The 23,518-nt window shown below is 36.7% G+C and overlaps 1 protein-coding gene across 7 annotated transcripts in view; it reads left to right on the forward strand.

The window, feature by feature from the left end:
* Positions 1–23,518, forward strand: part of TASP1 (taspase 1) — a 313,757-nt gene that overhangs the window by 74,882 nt on the left and 215,357 nt on the right. For all 7 annotated transcript variants that reach the window (XR_005377556.1, XR_005377557.1, XM_038571594.1 and 4 more), the window contains one exon: positions 1,941–2,047. Coding sequence is in view for 5 of the 7 variants with exons in the window: in XM_038571594.1 (XP_038427522.1) it covers positions 1,941–2,047 (107 nt within the window). In the remaining 2 variants the exon portion in view is untranslated. The remainder of the gene's footprint in view (positions 1–1,940; positions 2,048–23,518) is intronic.

Genomic DNA, 23,518 nt, shown 5'->3' on the forward strand with positions numbered 1-23,518 from the left:
TTTGCCGTGCGCTTTTCCACTGGGTGCCCCTCCTCTTATAGTGACTCCGGGAATCTTGAGGCTTCACCATGCCTCCTGTGATTCTGCCCAATTTCCCTGCCAAGCACCTTTCCACCATTGAAAACTCTAATGCAGATCTTAAAATTTCCGGCTTCTCCAGGGCTGGGCTTTCATGGCCCAGAGGTTTTCACCTCTCTGCTTTAGCCCTGCTAGTCACGGTTCTCCTCCCCCACTTTATTCTTTTTTATTTTTTTTCACCTTCCTACCTTGTTAGAAGTGAAAACTTTTCTCTGTGTAGCATTCCAGCTGTTCTCTTTTTAAATATCCGGTCAAATTCGTAGTTTTTCAAGATGTTTTGAAAGTTATCTAGGTAAGTTTGTGGGACCAGATGAGTTGAGGACTCCTACTTTTCTGCCATCTTGCCCCTCCTCTCAGGTTTTTTCTAAGTCCTCTTATCCTCGTCTTCTTCCTCCTCCTTATTCACTCCCCCCCCCCCCCAATCTGGCTTGAATATACTTGGTGTTGCAGTAGAAGGTAGGAGCAGATTTTTATAGTTCTGAATATGCTCTATTGTAAGAGCATTATCCCTTTCAATCACCAGCTTATTGTGGGAGGTGTGTCTTTTGAAATTCCCACCTTTAATGGGCTCTGAGCCTGACTCTCTTTGATGCCATTTAACCAAACTCATGTGCTAGGGTTGGCAAATGTTCACAGTGCAATAATAATAGCATTAGTTCTTAGTTTACCTGCAGAATTGATTTGGTACTTTTTTAAGGTTTTTAATGTTTTAAAGGTATTGTGTCTTCACATTTCATCCAACATTTTTAGTAAATTCAATAAGAGAATTACTCTGAATAATTTAGTTTGCCATTTTCAGATACTTTGATAATCTCTTTAGCATTATATTCTAGTTTATAATTTCTCTTTTTTCAGCTGAATCTAATTGGCTTTGAAATCTGTATGTGAAGTTTAAAATTTTTAATTATTTTTTATTTTTAGAAGCTCCACTTTATTCTTTTTTAAGCGTGCCTGGTCATTTCATCATTTTTTTGTATCTTAATTGTATTTTCAGTAACTTAAAAAAACTTTCTGTGAGCATAAACATATTTTATATTCTATGTCTGACTATTCCAATATCTGAGGCTTTTGTAGGTCATATTATGCTTTCTCATATTTGCCTGGCTGTTAGTCTGTTATTTTTGGTGGTTCATTTCTCCTGTATCTTGTAAAAAAAATTTTTTTTTTTTTTTTAACTATGGGCTCATGTTATTTGGAACATAGGAATTCTCTGAGGTCTGGTAAGTTAAGATGTGTTTTTCCAGGGAGTATTTGTAGTCATTTTTGATGGGTTTTTGAAGCTCTGCAACAGAAAGATCATTTGTGCATGTATGTGTATGTGTGTTCAGACCACACAGATAATAAGAATTCTCCTCTAAACTTGTCTGAATTTACTTTTCATTCATAAATTTTTAGTGAACCTTTTTCTCCTTTACATATATAGCCACTGCTGAAACTTGAAGGTTTCCTGTTTCTTTGTGTATTAGTTTTCCCTTTCACTGGGCATATTACTCCTTGAGATTCCTTACTTTTTTTTGGTGGAAAATCTCTAATATGTTTTCTCGTGCTGCATTGTCCCCAGATTTCATTCCTTTATGCACAGAGAACTTCAAAACCAAAGTTGGCAGTAGCATGCATTAACAGATACCTCTAGATACCATCTACCTCTACCTTCAGGACTCATTTGTCTATCTGGATTTAATCTTTTTCATACTTCTTTAACCTTTGGTTATTTCTCTTATTCTCCTACCACCTCTGTGTACATTGGAAAAAACTTTCTTTTAACCCTTTATGCAACATTCTTAAAGAAGGCTCCTTAGGATATTTCATTACCCCATTGTCCTAATATTTCTCAAATTTTATTTTTAATGTTTCTTTTATAGGATTCAGTTTAGCTGCATTTAAAAGAAACAAGAGGAAACTAGAGCTGGCAGAAAGGGTGGAAACAGATTTCATTCAACTAAAGAAAAGAAGACAATCAAGTGAAAAGGTCAGGAGGTGTTTGAAATAATCATTAATGTATCATAATGATACCTATAATCTGCAATTAGACATGTAAGCTTTAAAATGGTACTTTCTTGTAGAAATACAATGGATGCCACATATGTATTTCTAAGTTTTCCAGTAGCTACATTTAAAAAAAAATGTAAAAGAAACAGGTAAAATTAATTTTAACACTTTATTTAAACCAATGAATTCAAAATATCCCTTCAGAAGTGTAACCAATGAAAAAATTATTAGTGAGCTGTTGAGCTTTCTTTTTTCCTTTTTGTATTATGTCTTCAAAACTAGTGTATATTTTATACTTCTAGCACATTTCAATTATACTAAGTTTTCATTGGAAATATTTGGTTTATACTTATATTTAATAAAATTAACAGTTCAAAAATAGGTTTGCATAACAAGTTATGCCAAACATACTTAAAACTTTCTAATAATTGGATATATTTTAAATTTAAATTATTTAACATTTCGTAAAATAAAAAATTCAGTTTCTCATCACTCTTGCCACATTTTAAGTGCTCAGTAGCTACATGTGGCCCATGTCTACTGTTTTGGTTCTTGTTGCTCTAGACAGTGATTTTTAACATGGCTGTGTAGAGGGTAGAGTGTCTTATAAGGAAATGTGTATATTGGATTCATGTAGATATTTTTACATTCTAATTACATGTCTGTTTCTTATTCTTTTGCATTCTTTGTTTGCATTTTACGCATTAGTATGGCATCATGAGTCCATGTGTCACATTTCTTAAGTGTTCTGAGGGGTAGAAAGAATTTGAAAACCACAACATTCTTGTTCAGCCTGTGGCTTGGGGGTCTGTTAGCACACAATTCATGATGGGTGTCTCACATCACAGTCATTTGATGTACTTTGACATCTCATTAATGTTCTTTATTGGTTATTCCTTCTATAATTGCTCATACATTGTTTTATTGCTTTCTGTTATAGTTTTATATCATTTACTCTATATAAATGCATAATAAATTATCTTTCTTACTGATATGTATTTTCCCAGTATGTTGCTACAAGGAACAATTAAACATTTTGGTCTAAATCTTTTCATTTTTCTGCCAGAAAAGCGTAAGAAATTAGGAGGTCATTGAAATAGATCTTGGTGAAAGTGAATAGTAGTGTTGTTCCATTTCTTGGATTTTTGTATCCCATGTGATATCTGAGTGACTAAATTTAAGACTTTTTACCTTTTAAAAAATTGTGATAAAATTTGTATGCAGTGAGCAATTTAATTTTTTATAAATGTGTATACCCATGTAACCCACATGCCTGTCAAGATATAGAACATTTCTAGTTCTTTTGTGCTTCCTTCCAGCCAGTCTCCACCCTCTTCAGGCAACTGCTGCTCATAGATGTTTTGTATTGGTCTTAAATTTTATATAGTTGAAATAATATAGAAGGTACTTTTTTCTGTTTGATTGCTTTCACAAAGTGCTTTTGAGACATTTATCACTGGCTCATTCTTTTTTATTTATTAAGAAATCGATATTCCCTTGTATGAATATACTGTAATTTGTTTTTCCCATTCTCCCATTGTTGGGTATTTGGTTTGTTTCCAGATTTTAACTATTGTGAATAAAACTACTCTGAACATTCTTATACAGATTTTTTTTTTTTTTGACATCAGTTTCGGATTTTTATGCAGAGAAATACCAGTTGATTTCTTAGAGAATTAATTAAGCTGGTCTTATTCAGAAGATTCATTGTTTTCTACAGAAAATATTTATTAAGCAGTTACTCTTGGTACTGAGTTGGGTAGTAAGAAAAGCAATGGTGAACTAGGTGGAGGAAATTCATGCAATAATGAAACTTTACATTTTATTGGCTAGAAACAGAAATGTATAAGTATATAATTAAGTAAGCTAGGTACCATGTTTAGTAACTGTTATGAAGGAACCCTTCCATTCCCCCCCTCCCCTCCACAAACACAAGATAATGTGATACAGAGTAATTTGGATATGAGAGATACAAGAGAGACTCAAAGGAGGACTCCTTTAGTTAGAGTAGTCATCACAGATCTCTTTGAGAATGTAACATTTGAAAAATATGAAATGAGTTTTATGAAGAGTCAGTAGAACTCATTCCAGTCAGTAGAACTCACTCTATGTAGTTCATGTGCAGTGTCGCTGGTGGGGAGTTAGCATATTGGAGGAATGGAGAAGAGGGCCAGTGTGCCTAAAGCAGAATGCAAGAGGAGAATGGTGTGAAATGAAGCTGGAGAAATAGCTAGGTGCTGGAGATGTAGCTAGGTAGACCATGGCAAGGAGTTTCAGTTTTATTTTATGAATGAGTCGCCGTTGAAGAGTTAAAAGTAGAGAAGTGGTGCTGTCTTATTCACATTTTACAGATTGTCTTGGACTGTTTTATGTGGTATAGATTGAGGGTGGGGGCAAGAATAGAAGTGAAGAGACTAATTAGGAAGTTACTACAGTTAGAAGATGTTGACAGTGTGGACTGATAGGGATGAAATTGGAGAGAAGTGAATATATCAGGGGTTTCTTTTGAGACTTCCTGGAAAGACAGGTATTATTGTTGCCTTAGATATTGGTAAGGAAGAGAGAAGAATGAAAGGTTTTAGCTTTAGTGACTGAGTATTGCCATTTACTGAGGTGAAAAGGGCTAGAGGAGGTATGGCTTCATGGTGATAGAGGTAGGAAGTGGAAATTTACCCATATCCCCTTAGTGGACTCAGATTAACCAATACTTTTACATTTTCACCATAAGACATATTACCTGATGCCAAAAGCACCCTAAATACTCTAAAGCTAATAGACCACCTTTTAGTGTACCATGCTCCTCTGCTCCTCTCAGTTGAATTTTATGTCACCAAGAGCCCCATTATGCTTGTTTTTATCATTGTAATTATATAATTCATTAAGCGTCATGTAAACTGATGGATAGTGAGTTTAAAAAGAAAGTTGTAGGCTTGAAAACTATGACTGTTGTTTAGAGCTAACTTGAAAAAATAGAATTGGTTTATAAAAAATTGCCATAGGAAAAAAAAAAAAATTGCCATAGAATTAAGTATGGGCAAGCCAGCTGTAAAAGATTGAGAAAAATAAAAATCTAAAAGCATTCTGGGTGTGTTGTTAGTATCTTTATGTTCTTGTTCTATTTTAAATAAAATGAAACTTGAAATCATGGGACAATTCAGTACATTGTAGTTTATGTAAGAAAGATGATACGGAACATTTGGTTGTGGGCGTGCATTCAAAAAAGTCTTTGGTCTTACATAAAAAGATTGGCTAATGAATGAACCTTTGTGTTTTAAATAAAAAGAAAATGTTTAAGTTATGTCTTCTTTGTTTTTAAATGATTCTCCACTTTACCCAGAGAATATTCAACTTTTGAAAAATTTAAGCAACCACTCATATCGGTTAGGAAGATTTTCAGTGAAAAGCATGATATAGATTAACTGTGGAGTTGAGTTATATGAATCTGAAGCTTATGGACAGATCAGAAGGGAGATTCCCACTTGGAAATTATTGGAATCAAAAGGAATATAAATACATGTAGCTAGGTGAACTCACTTAGGAGTGAGAGAAGATAGAGGTCTGAGAATTGAACCCTGGACCAGTTCAACATGTACAAGTTGGGAAGAGGAAAACCCAGCAAAGGAGATAGAAGATGCAGTCAATGAGACAGATATAGCACCAGCAGAGTTTCTAGGAAGCCAAGAGAGGAGCGGTTCAAAGTCAGTCATCACTTGGGTGGAGTGCTGCTAAGAAAAGGGCTAACAAGGACAGAGGACTGACCGTTGGATTTAGCACCTGGAGACTGTGGACCTAGATAAGGACAGTTTCTGTGACATAGGGGACTGTGGAGCTGTGTGGCATGGGTTAATCAGGGAGAACAAAGATGCAGAAAACTCTTTTGAGAAGTTTTGCCATGGGGTAGTAAGAGAGAGAGATATGAAGTCAAGAGCCTCTACCATTGTCGGTTATGGTCTGTGAATTCAATGAGTAATTTAATATACAAAGGCTTAGTTTCCTTATCATTAAATGAAAATTGTGATATTCTTCCATAGCAAGGCTGTTATGGGGAACAAAAGTGATAGTAGATGTTCAAGTGCATTGTGGCTATTGACTAAGTTGGACACAATAGTCTTTGCCATTGTGACCTTCATCGTTGAAGTCACTTAGCAAAGAAAAGGAAAAAGGAAGGGAGGAAGGGAAAGAAAACTGCTGCCCAAATTAGTTACCCTGGGTGGAGTCTTTTTAATGGAGAAGGGGGGATTGGTAAGGAAGGGTAGGTAGTGGTGGATGGAGAGATTGAATTCAGGCATCATTCCAATAGAGTATTTTAGATGACTTAAGTGACAGCAAAACTATTTTTAATATTCAGAATATATGAGCTTTAATGTATACAGAGCTCTGTGTTTGACACTGGCCTACAAAAATGCCTGGGACCTAAGCCCCTGTCACTAAGGAAAGATGCTGGCCAAAGGCTTTGTTTTATAGATGTTTGGTGCATAACCTTAGTAGGCCTTATCTCAGTAGTAAAGATAATAAAACATGCTCACAGAAAGAAAAGACCACCAGATAATGAGCCAGTGAGGCAGAAAATTATACTTTTAAAGAGAAAGTATAGTAATTTTTTAGAGATATGACAGGAAAGGACAGATAGCTATTTTCTAAATCAACCTGTATTTAGTTTATTTCTCCTTATCCTATGTGTGTAGTTTCAGCATAGTTTTGGTTAGCCCAGCATTGATTAAGGCCCAGGACTACTCTTTGTTGTGGCTATGTAATATACTTATGAGTTGGTTATGTAAATATAATAAGAATAGAGTGTTTGGTAACTTTCCTGATGTTGATATTTTTTGTTACTCAGTGTTGAAGGAGATAAACTTTATTTTGAAGAGTATATGGTAGAATAAGTCAATTATTTTTAATCCTGAAAGTCACGTAAATCAATTAGAAAATTTTGTTGTATTGATATTTGCTTTTCTTTAAAAAAAAAAATTGTACCAACATTACAATAGTAATAGAATTAAAAATTAAAGCAAGAGAAATATTTAATAGTTTGCCACCTCACTAAATTGTAGTGTTTTTATTTTCCTCAGTCTTTGATCATTTACATTTACATTTGACTTAGTTTAAAATAAGAATGGTTAATCCATGGAATGTTTTTGGCGGCAAACAATAGAAAACCTGACTGTGGTTAGGATATGCATATTTGTCTTCCTGCTCCCTGGCTGTTTGCCATATAATAAAAAGTTTGGAGGTGGTTGGTTGCTGGCTATAGCTTAGGTTTCCAGTGATGCTAGAGCCAACATATCTGGAATTCTCTTGGGCCTTTCTCTCATGCCTTTTGCCTTATGGATGTAATATGGCTCCTGCAATTTTAGATGTCACATCTGCATTCAAGGTGAGAAGAAGCGAGATGATGGGGGTGGGGAGACTATTGCCAGATGTATCTGTTACTTTTTAAATCTGGGATGCAAAAGTTTTCCAGAGTCTCCTTATAGACTCCCCTTAGTTAATTTTTTTGGGAAATAGTGGAGAAGGGGCACAATTCAGTCACTTGGCTATTCTTGGTTGCAAGAGAGCTTAGAAGGTTGAGTGGGTTATCCTGATGACAGTCTTACAAAGCTCATGGCTTGCTGCTGGACACTTTATCTTCCTAAACAAAATAATGGTTTTGTCATCAAAGGAAAAGGAGGAAGTGGTTATTAGGTAGGCAACTTATAGCATATAACATAAGGGGAGAAAGTTTTTATCCTTTCCTTCCCCACAATAAACATGCCCCTTATTACTATAAACTGATACTGGGTTAAGGAGCTAGTCTACACATAAATCAAAGAGAAACTCATTTCGTTTTGACTTTTCAGGATATATAGATTTTAAGACAATATTAAAATATGAAGATATAAACTTAGTATTGTCTTGGTAAGTGCATTTATATATATATATTTTTATTTATATATATATATATTTTAAAAAATGTTATTTATTTATTCATGAGTGACACAGAGAGAGAGAGAGGCAGAGACACAGGCAGAAGGAGAAGCAGGCTCCATGCAGGGAACCCGATGTGGGACTTAATCCTGGGTCTCCAGGATCAGGTCCTGAGCTGAAGGTGGTGCTAAACTGCTGAGCCACCTGGGCTACCCCTGCATTTCTATTTTAATAGAAATGCATGTTTATTTTTCGTGACTTAGAGGGAAGACATGGAAGAGAAGGAAAAATTTACTATTTAACTATAGTGCTGTATAAAGTAAAAATAGTAATTGTTCACTCTGTTCTTCCACTCTCCTCTCTGGTGGACCCACCTCTTATAGATTTTTCTTTTACTCACTTCTTTCCCTTAAGATGTATAGACAGTTCATACTTTGCATGATAGTACTGGACCATAAAAATGTGCAAGCTGGAAGTGTGTGAAGGGGTCTTAATGACAAAAAAATTACACTTGTTCCGTGACCTTTAAACACTTTTGTTAACATATTAAAAACTCTATTATTGTTCGTTATAAATGTATAGAGAAATGATTAAAAGTAACTAAAATTAAATTTTATTTAGTATACTAATTTGAAACACATTAGAGGCAGTAAGAATTAAAGTGTTTTATTTCTGTGTTAAAAAAACTTACCAGGAGTAGTTTGAAGAGTACTTCTTGTCATAACATGATATGGAGTGAGTACCTTTTTATGTCGTGGTGAATTGTCAAACTCCTTTTCAGTTTTGGATTAGCTTTCAGCATTGTATCCTTTGCTCTTTCCATGTTGCAAAATATCTCCCAGAGATTTTTTTTTTCCTTCCTGCCTCTCTCCCTTCCTTCTTTCTCCTTTGGGTATAGTTTATTTATTTATTGAGATATAGTTAACATACAATATTATATTAGATAAATAATAGTGAAAGGGAAAATAAGGGAAGGGAGAAGAAATGTGTGGGAAATATCAGAAAGGGAGACAGAACATAAAGACTGCTAACTCTGGGAAATGAACTAGGGGTGGTAGAAGGGGAGGAGGGCGGGGGGTGGGAGTGAATGGGTGACGGGCACTGGGTGTTATTCTGTATGTTAGTAAATTGAACACCAATAAAAAAAAAAAAAAAAAAAAATAAATATTTCAAAATACAAAACAATTCTGGAAAGAGGTAAAAAAAAAAAAAAACAATATTATATTAGTTTCAGGTTATACAACATAGTGATTTGATAGTTCTGTGCATTACTCAGTGTTCACCATGGTAAGTATAGTCAACAACTGTCATCACACATTATATAATATTTTTGATTATATTTCCTGTGCTGTACTTTCATTTTCATGAATTACTTATAACTAGAAGTTTGTACCTCTTAATCCCTTTCCCCTGTTTTGCCCATCTTCTACCCCCCTTCCATCTGGCAACTACGAGTTTGTTCTCTGTATTTATGTGTCTGTTTCTGTTTTTTTGTTGTTGTTCACTTGTTTTTTATATTCTACATGGAAGTGAAATCATATAGTATTTGTCTTTCTCATAGAGTCACTTTAATGTCAAGTTTTTTGCCAATGTCATTTTCTCTGGGACATCTTTGTCCTTTTTATCACAACCACATTCCTTGTTTATGTTAATAAATTTGTCTTCACTAAGTTCCACTGACTGTAGATCTAGAGTATCTTGATGAATGGTGCCAGTGTCAAACATTCCCACTGTCAGCTATTTCCTTATAACTTCATTTATTTTTATTTTATTTATTTTATTTTATTTTATTTTATTTTATTTTATTTTATTTTATTTTATTTTATTTTTTATTTATTTTATATTTTACTATTTTATTTTATTTTATTTTATTTTAAAGATTTTATTTATTTATGAGACAGTGAGAGAGAGAGAGGCAGAGACATAGGCAGAGGGAGAAGCAGGCTCCATGCAGAGAGCCTGATATGGGACTCAATCCCGGGTCTCTAGGATCAGGCCCTGGGCTGAAGGCAGCGCTAAACTGCTGAGCCACCAGGGCTGCCCAACTTCACTTATTTTTGATTAGAATTTTACTTCCAACATTATCACCCTTTCTTTGCTTCACTTTCATCTTTCTTGGCCAGTCCTTCTTTTGATTATCGTTTTTTTTTTTTTAAATGTCATATTTATCACTAGGTGACAAAGAGGCAGCACAGCTACATACTTTGCTGTCTGTGCACAGTGACCCATCACTGACAGACTTTGAAGGAAGTGACATGATTGGTTACTGATCATGATGAACCTCTGATGTTTGTTTACAGAGTGATCTGTGAACTGCAGAGCTAGCAATGAAATCTGTACTTCATGCAACTTATTCATAGTTAATATACCATGGTAACTGAAATTTGAACCATGTTGTTGAGTGACTGATAATATTTAAACTGTGATAACTGACGTTGGTAAATATTGAAACTAGGCAAAGTGAGGACCTTGTGTCTGTAAAGGAACCTGAACTATTTGGCCTGTGGAGGTTCCTTCAGTATGAGTTTTGCTGATCACATATTCATGGTGCTTTTTAGCATGCTTCTCTGTCTTTTCAAATTCCTGCAAATTGGCATTTGGATCTGCCCTAACAATATTGTCTTGAGAACTCACATTGTTAGTATCAGTAATTCTTGTGGTATATGTGATGAAGTGATGACATGTTTTAAATTTATTTTTTGCTTTGTTTTGATAGAAAAAAGAAAAAGTAGTTGTGTTAGTATTAATCTTTATAGTATTTGAGAAAGGAAACCTTTCTTTTGGAATGAAGTGGTTAGCTCATTGACCAATTGCTGTTATTGACTCATGCCACAGAGCTGACTGACTTGCTACAAAGAGGAGATGCTCACATCAGGAAAACAAACAGACTCAATGTATACCATAATCTAGATTTCATAAATATCAGTTTCAAACAGTTAGCCCTGGATATTACTAGAAGGGACTCTTTTATTCTTACAGTATTAAAAGATGTTGGGGGTATTGTTTGATCTCAACATATTTGATGTCTCGGGCTTTTTTTATTCTTTTCATTTTTCACAAGCATGTTGTTGGAATAGTTTCCATGTTTTTTCTTTAATAACAGTTGAATGTCCATAGAATTCTTTGCCTTCTCTTACCACTTTTACAAAGTAATTTAAGTTTTCAATTAATTTCATTGGTTTTTAGGTAAAGCAGTACTTGTATAGACAGTGGAATGAAAGATAATCAGACCTTTTTCCATTTTGTGAATATCTTTCATTCTTCAATTTCTAATGAACAAGTTGAGAAAATTTTGCAGTGCTTTATACAATGCTGTATGTTCAAAACCACTCTAAAGAGATGCTACAACTTTTAATTTTGTGTTCTTTAGCTACCACATAGGGACATCAAATTGGCCACATGTTTCAGAAAGGAAATGTTGGGCCTTGCTTTGTGTGCTTCATATAAATATATTCTATTCTTTTGAAGTATATTGTGGGTAACATTTTTCTCTTTTATCCACCATCTTGAAATTATTATGTAAACGCTTAACTGTATCATACTAAATCACTGTATTTTTTGGGTGAGAGGTAGGTTAAGATCAAAGAAAATAAATGCACAAAAAACAACATGTTTTTCTCAGATTGTTCTATTTGTACTTGTGTACATGTCTTTCTATAATGTGTATAGGGAAAGGAGTAATTAGTCTTTTATAGAAATTTACTTGATCTGGAATTTTGTTGTGTTTCTCAAGAAGATGGTTAATGCATAGATACGAGTAAACAGAAGAAACTTCTTTGAATTCTCTTTATATGAAGAAAGTAATTTATATATTTAAGCTTTTCATAAAACTGAAAATTCGTTCTGTTAAGTGATTACTTTGAGTTGTGAGTAATGTATTAAAAATTACATTTGCATCATCTAAGATTATCTTGATTACTAGATTAGCCTATAGAATTTATATGTAAGTCAGATACATCAATAACTTAAGTAAATGTATTACTTTTGGGGCTCCTGGGTGGCTCAGATGGTTAAACATCTAACTCTTGATTTTAGCTCAGGTCATGATCTCAGGGTTGTGAGACTGAGCCCTGCCTCGACTCTGAGCTGGGCATGAAGCCTGCTTAAGATCCTCTCTCCTCTCCTTTAGCCCCCACCCCCTCCCTCTAAAAAATGTATTTCATTTAATTAGATTACCATCACTTGATGCATTTATGTAGGTTATGGAGCCTGATGATCACTATTCCTTTACAGTTTAACTTGATAGGAATTCTTTAAATGTCTGTGGTTTGTTGTACTTTGTGTCAATTCATCAATTATTTCAAATTAAAAATTTCCGACCTTTGATAGCTGGACAATTGCAGTATTTTCCCCCTATTTCCTAAAAGCTTTTCAATTCTCACATAAAGATTCAATAGCTAGTAGATTGGGTTTCTTCCCAAGTCTTTCTTGAACCCATGCCAAGCTATGCCTTAAATCTATGTTGAGTCTCAAAGTTGTAAGTGGGATAAGATTGAAGCAAGAAGTCATTGTTAACAAATCTTAACTGCTGCTTTTATTTTGTAATGAAAGTAACCTGTGGTTAAGGGACTTATAAGTTGGCATCAGATATTGTCAGCCTTATAAATCCTCCCTCAATTTTTAGAATTTAGCAGTTCTGTAGAGTTCCTTTTAAATTTAATGCAGAATTAGTGGAGAGAGAAAAGAGCATTCCTTCATTATCACTGGAATAATCCCAGGTGATCCTGCATATAATGTAGAAATCACCATATAGTAGCCTTCCTAAAAAAAAGTCCTCCAGTGGATGGACTTTCATTGGGGCTACAGATAGAAGCCTTCCTATAGGAACTGACTTAGGCCATGATATTAAATGCATCTGATTCTAAGTCAGATCTTTTAAATATGTCCTTATATGATATTACCAGCCACTAATGACCTGAGTTGGCCTATTGTAGATGTAGTGATGCTGATACACGTACAGCTGATAAGACCAGCAGAGTAAACCATTATGTGAGAAGACCAGTGTGTATATACATATGTGCACACACACAGCAATTACAGGGGTGTTTTAGGATCAGAAGACAAGAACCAGTGCTTAATTAAGTTGAAGGAGAACTGTCTGTGAGTTGTTAAAGTCTTGATTGGGCTACCTTTTCTATAATCAGTCTTGAAGATTTTGGTAAACAGATGCCAGGAACCATTTGGAATTTAAGACCTGAAGCTGAGATTACTTGAGGAATTGAGGGAGAAGGGCAGGCTAAGAGATGGGGCATAGTGGACCATGAGTTCTAGTCTAGGTCTGCCATTGACTAGTCCAGAGACCTTGGGCAAACATGGAGCCTTTCTAGACTTTAGTTTTCTCAATATGTAAAGTCAGCATGCTGGACCAGGTGTTTACCATGGTTCTTTCCAGCTTGATAATTCTCTGATCTATTTTCTTCCTTTCTTTAAAAAAAAAATTATTTATTTATTCACGAGAGACACACACACACACAGAGGCAGAGACACAAGCAGAGGGAGAAGCAGGTTCCATGCAGGGAGCCTGATGTGGGGCCTGATCCTGGGACTCCAGGATCAGGACTTGAGTCGAAGGCAGACGCTTAACCACTGAGCCACCCAGGCATCCCTCTGATCTATTTTCAGTAGCAGTGTTGAGTTTGTCCAAAACCCCTTTCTGGATCCTCTCTTTAAAATATTCTTTTTTTTTTTTTCTAGTATATCCTAAACCTACAGACCATTAGATTTATCTGGGGAATTTTACAACTGTAGATTCTTAGGCTCTACTCTCAATATACTGAATCAAAATCTGTTTGGGATGGATAAGTTATTGGGCCAGCATTTGAGAATTATTGCTTTCTTCTGCCTAATATATCACAGTGGGCCTAGGAAAACATCTGCTTAGTAATCATTGTTTAAATGAACACAGAACATTCTAGAGGAGTTACAAATACATAACTGTATCCAGTTAATAACTTCATGAGCACATCACTCATTTAGCTCTCCTCCAGGTAGACTAGAGCTCCTTTCTCCCTTCTCTGTGCTTCAGAGTGTGTCTCCCTCTGGGTCATTGTCATTGTCCACAGTCATCTGTTTTAGTTACCATGGTTTCTTAGTTTGGCATGTAATAAGTGCTGAATAAACATTTGTTTAATGAATACATTTTTTGTTTTTTGCTTGTTTTTTTTGGTATAATTAACCATCATCAAGTCTGTAAATTTTCATCCTTGATGACTGGACAATTGCAGTATCTGTCTGACTTCCCTGCTTCTAGCCTTACTGAGTTCATCTTTGATACTGCATATTATCTATCCCAGGATGCATTTCCTTAAAAATATTTGCATTGGTCCTGTTCTCAAAGAAACTTTAATAGAGTCTTTCTGGTTGTAGGTTAAAATCCAACTTTTTAGCCTGACTTTACAAATCCTCTTGAAGTTGGACCCAATCTAGTTTTCTATTATTTTTCTTTGGGAATTATCTTTTTCTCTTACCAAATACATTTGATTTTTCATGAATTTACTGAAAATTCTCACTTCTATATTTTTGCTTATGTCTCTTCTTCATGTAGTAATAATTAATAATAGAATGACAGCCACTTCTCTGCCTACTGAAATTCTAACTAATCCAATTCCAGCTCTAATTTCTTTCTTATACTTAGTGCATATAATGGGCATTTGATAAATGCTTGTTGAATTATCTACACATTTGCCATTTTGAGATTGGTGTATATGGTTATTTTATAATATATATTATGGAGCCGTGAGCATTTTGTTTCTTTATCCTTATCACAGTGCCTAGTAACAGTGCCTTTATTCAGCTAACATTACTAACTTAAACATCTACAAAAGATGATTCTAACATTAATTTTGACAAAGTATAAAATGTTATTTTCTTCAATTTGTAAGCTTTATGGTCTTTCAAGATAAATTTGAATCTATTATTTAAGTGCTTCAAGCATACATTAGTCTAAAATACTGCTTTGCTGTTTACCAGTAAGATTGTTTCTGGAGAATGTAATGAAAAAAGAATATATGAAATATTGTTAATAACATCACTGTACTTCTTTAGTATTGTAGTGATCTGAAGATAATATATAAGTAAGTGAGGGAAATGATTGTGGGGAAATAATACTTTAGAAACAGCCCTCAGTCTCAGCTGACCATTTCAAAGAGGTGTGTCAGGAAGTGCCCACAAGGGGGCGTGCCTATCTAGAGAAAACTTGACCAAGTTCCTTTCCTGTTATGCAGGTAAGAATGTTTTACAAATGCACTGCTAGATCATGTCTTTTTTTCTAGGAAAAAGAATGGACCATCACCACTAGAAATTTTTTTACATGTTCTAGCACCTGTTTATTTTGGTTGTGTGATTTCCTCAGAAGGGATAGGTGGAGATTGCCTTGGAAGCTAAGTTTGTAATGCTGTGATTGTACCTTTTTTTTTCCCTTCATGTGTTGAGAACATTTCACTTTGCAAATATTGCCATCTCTTCTGTGGTCATTTTAGGTCATTTGCTCAAGGGATAGGCGGTGCTCCATTTTCATTGTTCTGCTGATTAGTGTATCCTGAGGCTTACGTCGAACTCACCAAGTCACCTTGAGGAGGACACAGGCTTTGAGTGATGTTTCCACCAGAGGGGTCATGGCCTCATGGGATCCTTAGTTTTTCTTTCCAGTTTCTATTTTACCTTTGACTTCAACATTATCGCCAGCAAACATTTATTGAGTCCCCTTTATAAACAGGTTTTTATGTTGGTTTTAGGGAGTAAACAGAGTATATAGCACCCAGGCCCTGACCATTGCATATTTGGTCCAGGGGAATTAAACAATAAAAAGAAATCATACCATGTAGTATGTGCTAGAAAAATGAAGTAATCAGTGAGGGCCATGGGAATTGGTAGGGTGGAGAAATTGCTCTAAAGTCCCTAAGTTTCTCATTGTAGACTTTATGGAAGAGGTGGAATTTAAGCTGGGTCTTGGATAAAGGGTAGGACTTAGGTATTGAGGTAGAAAAGACAAAGAATTAGGTTTAGAAGCCTGTAGGTAGAGAAGCTTGGTTGCCCTATAGAGTTTCTACAGGATGGCGGTTTCAAACTCAAATGCTTCTGATCGCCAACTAGGTAGCCTAAATGTGTGAGAAAATCTAGAGAGAGCACATGGTGATACGTGTTTCATTTTAAGGTATTTGGAAAAACAAAACGTGCAACACCAAAATTATACTTTGCTGTTGAAAGTAAACTCTGATTTTGGCAGTTTGTAATCGCTGGTAAGAGCATGACAGTTGATCAGCTTTGACTGTGCACATAATTTTGCAAAGTAAAATAGTCCATAGAGACATTAACTCCACAGTCAGAGTTCTCCCTGAACATTTGTCTACTTTTATTTGCACTAAATGTACTTTGGAGCAAAAGAGGAGAATATATTGAAATATATATAATGGGGCCTATTCTGGTGACTGTTTGCATTAAACACAGGCTTTTAAGTGTTGGGAGTCTGAAAACATTCTTGAGATTAATTTGAATGACATTAAAAATTCTAGGTATAGTACTATCATAATTAGGTTTGGATTGCATTTTATATCCTAGAATATACTTAGGTCCTTTCCTATTCTTTGTGATTCTTGATTTCTCTCTACTTAATAAAATTTTAAGGTATTGAGGAATAAAAGGGAAAAAAAGTATGTGGGCATTTTTTCCTTTCCTTTTTGTTTTTTTAGTATGCTTATCTTTAGTAGGTGAGTGTTTATGATTTTTAATAGTTTATTATTTTATTTTATTTTTTTAGTAGTTTATATTTTTGTGGATATATTCACAATTGTATGGTCAAATAGATATTGCTGTACTTAAAAAATCAAATATCAAATAAAATACCTATTATTGTATTATTAAAGTCACTGTTAAATATTCAATCTGGATAGGGTCAAATTTAAAAGGTTAAATGATCCATCCCCATTGTCATGGTGTTTCATTGGCAGGAGTAGACTCCAGATTGTCCAAGTTACCTTCTAGTCCTTTATCTATTATTCCCCACTGCTTTAAGACTCAGTTCAAAGGCCAGTGGAGCTCTGGTATTTAAAATAAAAAGTGTAATTTTATCCAGAGAAGGTAAATGTATGCTCTGAAATGAAAGACCAGAGGTCCAGACCACAGCCAGGTGTTCCTGGAAAGAGCCAAATTGGACAACTAAATTGAAAAAGGTTGCCTGCTCTTATTAAAGAGACTTTGTTGCTGTCTATTTAATTAGCAAGGTTTTAGTTAATTTATTTGGGTGTTTTTTAATCTGCCCAGGTAATGAAGTTCATAGCCTATTAGTGAGTATGCTGGTAGCATGTTGTGCTATCTCTGTCATTGTAGTACTGTGATATACGTGCCTGTATGAAGTGAAACTTCCAAATAATCTTGATTCCCTCCTCCCTTGAACATGTTTTCCAGACGGTGATAACTAAGTTTAAGATAGTCTCCAGTGGAAAAAGCAAAGTTAAAGCTAAAGTGTAATATATGTATTACTTAACAGAACTTTTAGAAAAGTGATTTGGAGTTAGAGAAAGTGAATTGGTTAGTCAAAAATGAAAGAGTGTGATCTGGTGCCAGATGACCCAAGAGGATGAGAGGGCAGTAAAGAAGTGTTGCCAAAAGAAAAACATTGAATGGAAGAGTGTGACCAGTATCAAGACAGATGATTTCTTTATGGATTAAGTGAGTGGGAGAAGGAGGTCTGGACTTTAGTGTGCTTATTATGTGGGCCAGCCAGGGATTTCACAGAGCAGTTGTTTAAGGACATACTTTTGGGAAAGAACCTATTCAGGAGTGTTATGCAAAAGTGTTACGTTTAGGGAAGATCTAAATATAAAATGATTGGAGAGAAATAATTGGAGGAAAACTGTTTTAGATAGGTTGAGTTTGGATCTCATGTCTATATTGAACAAGATGCAATTTTAGAGGGCACAGAGTTTGATTTATTGATGAAGGTCAATTAAAAACTATATGTGATACTTTGTTAGTTGCTGCTTACAAAAGATCCTAGGACAATCCAGCATATAGAGTCTTCCCAGAGAGGGGAGAACCTGTTTCAGGTTGAGCCTTTAGGTGCAAGGGTCTCTTGTGTGGTTTGGGAAGAGATTAAGGGAATCTTTCTGGAGTTACTTGAGGCCTCAGGACTTGAAGAAGGGCAGTATTTTGGTATGTATCAGGGAGGGTGGTAGCTGGGGTATGGGGAGCCACTTTTTCACTGGAGGAAGTGTGAGTGAGGTAATGTCAGTATCTGCTATTATTACTCCAGAGAGCCAGGGCTCTCTTTGGAGGAGAGGGCAGGAGGCCTGGACCTTTGCTGAGATTTAGGTGATACATGGAGAAAATTATTGCCTATCAGATTTAATTTATTCAGTTCATTCAAAAAGCAGTTTTTTCACAGAACCAACTTTACCTTTTTTGGATCTATTTATTTAATGTTTATTGTTCTTTCACCGATTTTTCATCTTCTTTCTGTTTTCTCTTTTCTCTTGTTTATATTAACTTCTTTATTTGGACACTTAGGTCATGTTGTTTTCTAACATCAACATTTTCAGTATAAATTTTTCTCTGTCACTTTTGCTGTATTTCACAAGTTTCAAAATGTTATATTTCTATTCAAATATTTTTATTTCCTTTTTTTTAAAAGATTTATTTATTTATTTATTCAGAGAGAGCAAAAGAGAGGCAGAGACACAGGCAGAGAGAGAAGCAGGCTCCATGCAGGGAGCCCGAAGTGGGACTCGATCCCAGGTCTCCAGGATCACACCCGGGCTGCAGGTGGTGCTAAACCGCTGTGCCACTGGGGCTGCCCAAATATTTTTATTTCTATTTAAATTTCTTGTTTGATTCATTAGTTTTAGAAATATTTTTTCTTCTTTAATTTCTAAATTTTGTTTACTTTTATTGACTATAACTTAATTGTATCATAGTTAGCATATTCTATTTGGAATTATTTCTTGAAATTTGTTGTAATTTAGCTTATGATTTTGTGTATGATCCTGTTTTATAAATATTCATATGTGTTTGAAAATAATGTTTCTGTCTGGTGCAGCCACTCTGGAGAACAGTATGGAGGTTCCTCAAAAAGTTAAAAATAGAACTACCCTCGATCCAGTAATTGCCCCACTAGATATTTACCCAAAGATTCAAAGGGGTACCCTGATGTTTGTAGCAGCATTATCAACAAGTGCCAAACTATGGAGAAAGTGCAAATGTCCATTAACTAATAAATAGATAAAGAAGATGTGGTGTACACACACACACACACACACACACACTATGGAATGTTACTCAGCCACCAAAAAGATGAAATCTTGTCATTTGCAATGATGTAGATGGAGGTGGAGTACACTATGCTAAGTGAAGTAAGTCAAAGAAAGACAAATACTATATGATCTCACTCATAAGTGGAATTTAAGAAAGAAAACATCTGGGACGCCTGAGTGGCTCCGCAGTTGAGTGTCTACCTTTGGCTCAGGGTGTGATCCTAGGTCTGGGGATCAAGTCTGGGATTGGGCTCCCTGCAGGCAGACTACTTCTCTCTCTGCCCGTGTCTGTTTCTCTCTCTGTCCCTCATAAATAAATAAATAAAATTAAAAAAAAATCTGAACATATGGAAAGGGGGAATAAAAAAAATGGAGAGAAGGAAACAAACCTTTGAGACTCAACAAAAGAGAGCAAATTGGGGGTTGATGGAGGGAGGTGGGTGAGGGATGGGCTAGATGAGTGACAGGTATTAAAGAGGGTACTTGTGTTGAGCACTGGGTATTGTATGTAAGGGATGAATCACTGAATTCTACTCCCTAAACCAATATTGTACTATATGTTAACTAAAATTTAATTAAAAAAAAAAAGAAAATAATGTTTCTCCTCTAAATGTTGGGAAAAGAATTCTATGAGTACTTAGGCAATCACACAGCTTGAAGGGGGCAAGACGGTGGAAGAGTAGGGCCCCCAAGTCACCTGTCCCCACCAACTTACCTAGATAACTGTCAAATCATCCTGAAAACCTATGAATTTGGCCTGAGATTTAAAAAGAGAACAGCTGGAATGCTACAGAGAGAAGAGCTTCTAACAAGGTGCTTTTAACAAGGTAGGAAGTGCTTCTAACAAGGTAGGAAGATGGAAAAAAAGAATAAATAAAAAAGAATCCAGTGGTGGAGGGGCCCCCACAGGGAGCCGGGCTAAGGCCGGGCGGCAAGAGCCTTCAGGACAGAAAGCCCCGTCCTGGAGAAGCAGGAACTTTAGCAATCTTCCTGGACGGAAAGGCGCTCGCAGGGAACTTGGGCAGGATCCCAGGAGGGGCAGTGGAGCCTCTAGTTTCCTGGGGTCACTAACAGAGGAAGTGTGCCCCAGGGGAGAGCGCACCACACACCGCAGGTGGAGCGCGGTCAAGGGCTGGAGCGTGTACCCGATGGGGCCCTGGGAGCAGCTCAGGTGACGGCTCTGGGCGGAGGAGGCTGCGTGGCCCTGGGAGCCCGATTCCAGCGGCGCAGGTCCCAGATCCCAGGGCGCCGGGGGACACAGCCCAGGATCCTGCGCTCCCCCCGGGACAGGACAGCAAGGAGACTCCTGCCGCCAGCCCCCCATCCCCCCAGCTGAGCAGGTCAGCGCCCCCCACCCTGAAGCACCTAGGCCAGTGTGGACTGGGACACTACAGTAGTTACTGCAGGAGGTGATGCCAGAGCTGGAGAGCTGGCCACCGCCAGTGGGGTTGTTCCTCCTTGTGTCACCCTGTCCCTGGGAGGGTCGGGGCCACCAGGGAACAGGGGCCTCACAGGAAAAACAGCTCCCACTGAGCCGTGCACCTGGCAGGGGGTGGGGCAGCTCCCCCAGGTACACACACCTGAGAATCAGCACAGCAGGCCCCTCCCCCAGAAGACCAGCTGGAAGGACAGGGGAAGAGCAAGTTCTTGACCAAGCAGCGCTGGAAAGTTCACAGGAAGTCGAGAGACTTATAGTATATAGAATCAGAGGATACCCCTCCTTGTTTTTTGTTTTTTTGTTTGTTTTCCCCCTTTTCTTTTTCCTTTTTTTCCTTCCTTTTTCCAGTACAACTTGTTTTTAGCCACTTTGCATTGAGCAAATGACTAGAAAGAAGAACTCACCATAAAAGAAAGAATCAGAAATAGTACTCTCTCCCACAGAGTTACAGAATTTGGATTACAATTCGATGTCAGAAAGCCAATTCAGAAGCACAATTATAAAGCTACTGGTGGCTCTGGAAAAAAGCATAAAGGATTCAAGAAACTTCATGACTGCAGAATTTAGATCTAATCAGGCCGAAATTAAAAATCAGTTAAATGAGATGCAATCCAAACTGGAGGTCCTAACAACGAGAGTTAATGAGGTAGAAGAATGAATGAGTGACATAGAAGACAAGTTGATGGCAAGGAAGGAAGCTGAGGAAAAAAGAGAAAAACAGTTAAAAGACCATGAGGAAAGGTTAAAGGAAATAAATGACAGCTTCAGAAGGAAAAATCTACGTTTAATTGGGGTTCCAGAGGGCGCCGAGAGGGACAGAGGACCAGAAAGCATATTTGAACAAACCATAGCTGAGAACTTCCCTAACTTGGGAAGGGAAACAGGCATTCAGATCTAGGAGATAGAGAGATCCCCCCTAAAATCAATAGAAATCACTAGACACTCGGACATTTAATAGTGAAACTTGCAAATTCCAAAGATAAAGAGAAGATCTTTAAAGCAGCAAGAGACAAGAGATCCCTAACCTTTATGGGGAGAAGTATTAGGTTAACAGCAGACCTCCCCACAGAGACCTGGCAAACCAGAAAGGGCTGACAGGATATATTCAGGGTCCTACATGAGAAGAACCTGCAGCCAAGAATACTCTATCCAGCAAGGTTCTCATTCAGAATAGAAAGAGAGATACAGAGCTTCCAAGATAGGCAGAAACTAAAACAATATGTGACCATCAAACCTGCTCTTCAAGAAATATTAAGGGGGACTCTGTAAAATAAAGAGGAAGTCCAAGGAAAAAATCCACAAAAACAGGGACTGAATAGGTATCATGATGACACTAAATTCATATCTTTCAATAGTAACTCTGAATGTAAATCCCATCAAAAGGCACAGGGTTTCAGACTGGATAAAAAAGCAAAACCCATCTATTTTTGCTGTCTAGAAGAGACTCATTTTAGACCTAAGGACACCTACAGCCTGAAAATAAAAGGTTGGAGAACCATTTACCATTCAAATGGTCCTCAAAAGAAAGCAGGGTTAACCATCCTCATATAAGATAAATTAAAGTTTATCCCAAAGACTGTAGTAAGTGATGAAGAAGGACACTATATCATACTTAAAGGATCTATCCAACAAGAGGACCTAACAATCATGAATATTTATGCCCCGAATGTGGGAGCTGCCAAGTATATCAATCAATTAATAACCGAAGTTAAGACATACTTAGATAATAATACACTTATACTGGGAGACTTCAACACAGCACTTTCTGTAAATGACATATCTTCTAAGCACAACATCTCCAAAGAAACAAAAGCTTTAAATGATGCGCTGCACCAGATGGATTTCACAGATATTTACAGAACTTTACATCCAAACTCAACTGAATACACATTCTTCTCAAGTGCACATGGAACTTTCTCCAGAATAGACCACATACTGGGTCACAAATCAGGTCTTAACCGATACCAAAAGTTTGGGATTGTCCCCTGCATATTTTCAGACCATAATGCTTTGAAACTAGAACTCAACACAAGAGGAAATTTGGAAGAAATTCAGACATGTGGAGGTTAAAGAGTATCCTGCTAAAAGATGAAAAGGTCAACCAGGAAATTAGAGAAGAATTAAAAAGATTCATGGAAAGTAAGGAGAATGAAGATACAACTGTTCGAAATCTTTGGGATATGGCAAAAGCAGTCCTGAGAGAGAAGTACATTGCAATAGAAGCATCCCTCAAAAAAGTAGAAAAACCTCAAATACTAAAGCTAACGTTACACCTAAAGGAACTGGAGAAAGAACAGCAAATAAAACTACACCCAGCAGAAGAAGAGAGTTAATAAAGATTAGGCAATCACACTTTTTTAAAAAAAGAATTTATTATTCATTCACTCATGAGAGACAGAGAGAGACAGAGACAGAGAGGCAGAGGGAGAAGCAGGCTCCATGCAGGGAGCCCGATGTGGGACTCGATCCCAGGACTCCAGGATCATGCCCTGGGCTGAAGGCAGACGCTAAACCGCTGAGCCACCCAGGGATCCCCAACAATCACACTTTCTAATGTACAATTCAGTTCTTTCTTTCTTTCTTTTCTTTCTTCCTTCCTTCCTTCCTTCCTTCCTTCCTTCCTTCCTTCCTTCCTTCCTTCCTTCCTTCCTTCCTTCCTTTTTTTTTTTTATAAGATTTTTACTTATTTATTCATGAGGGACACAGAGAGAGAGAGAGAGGCAGAGACATAGAGGAGAAGCAGGCTCCAAGCAGGGAGCCTGATATGGGACTTGATCCTGGGCCTCTGGGATCATGCCCTGAGTCAAAGGCAAACGCTCAACTGCTGAGCCATCCAGGCATCCCAGGTTCTTCTGTTTCTTAC

The sequence above is a fragment of the Canis lupus genome, chromosome 24 (genome assembly GCF_011100685.1).
Source record: "Canis lupus familiaris isolate Mischka breed German Shepherd chromosome 24, alternate assembly UU_Cfam_GSD_1.0, whole genome shotgun sequence".
NCBI classification, from domain to species: Eukaryota; Metazoa; Chordata; class Mammalia; order Carnivora; family Canidae; genus Canis; species Canis lupus.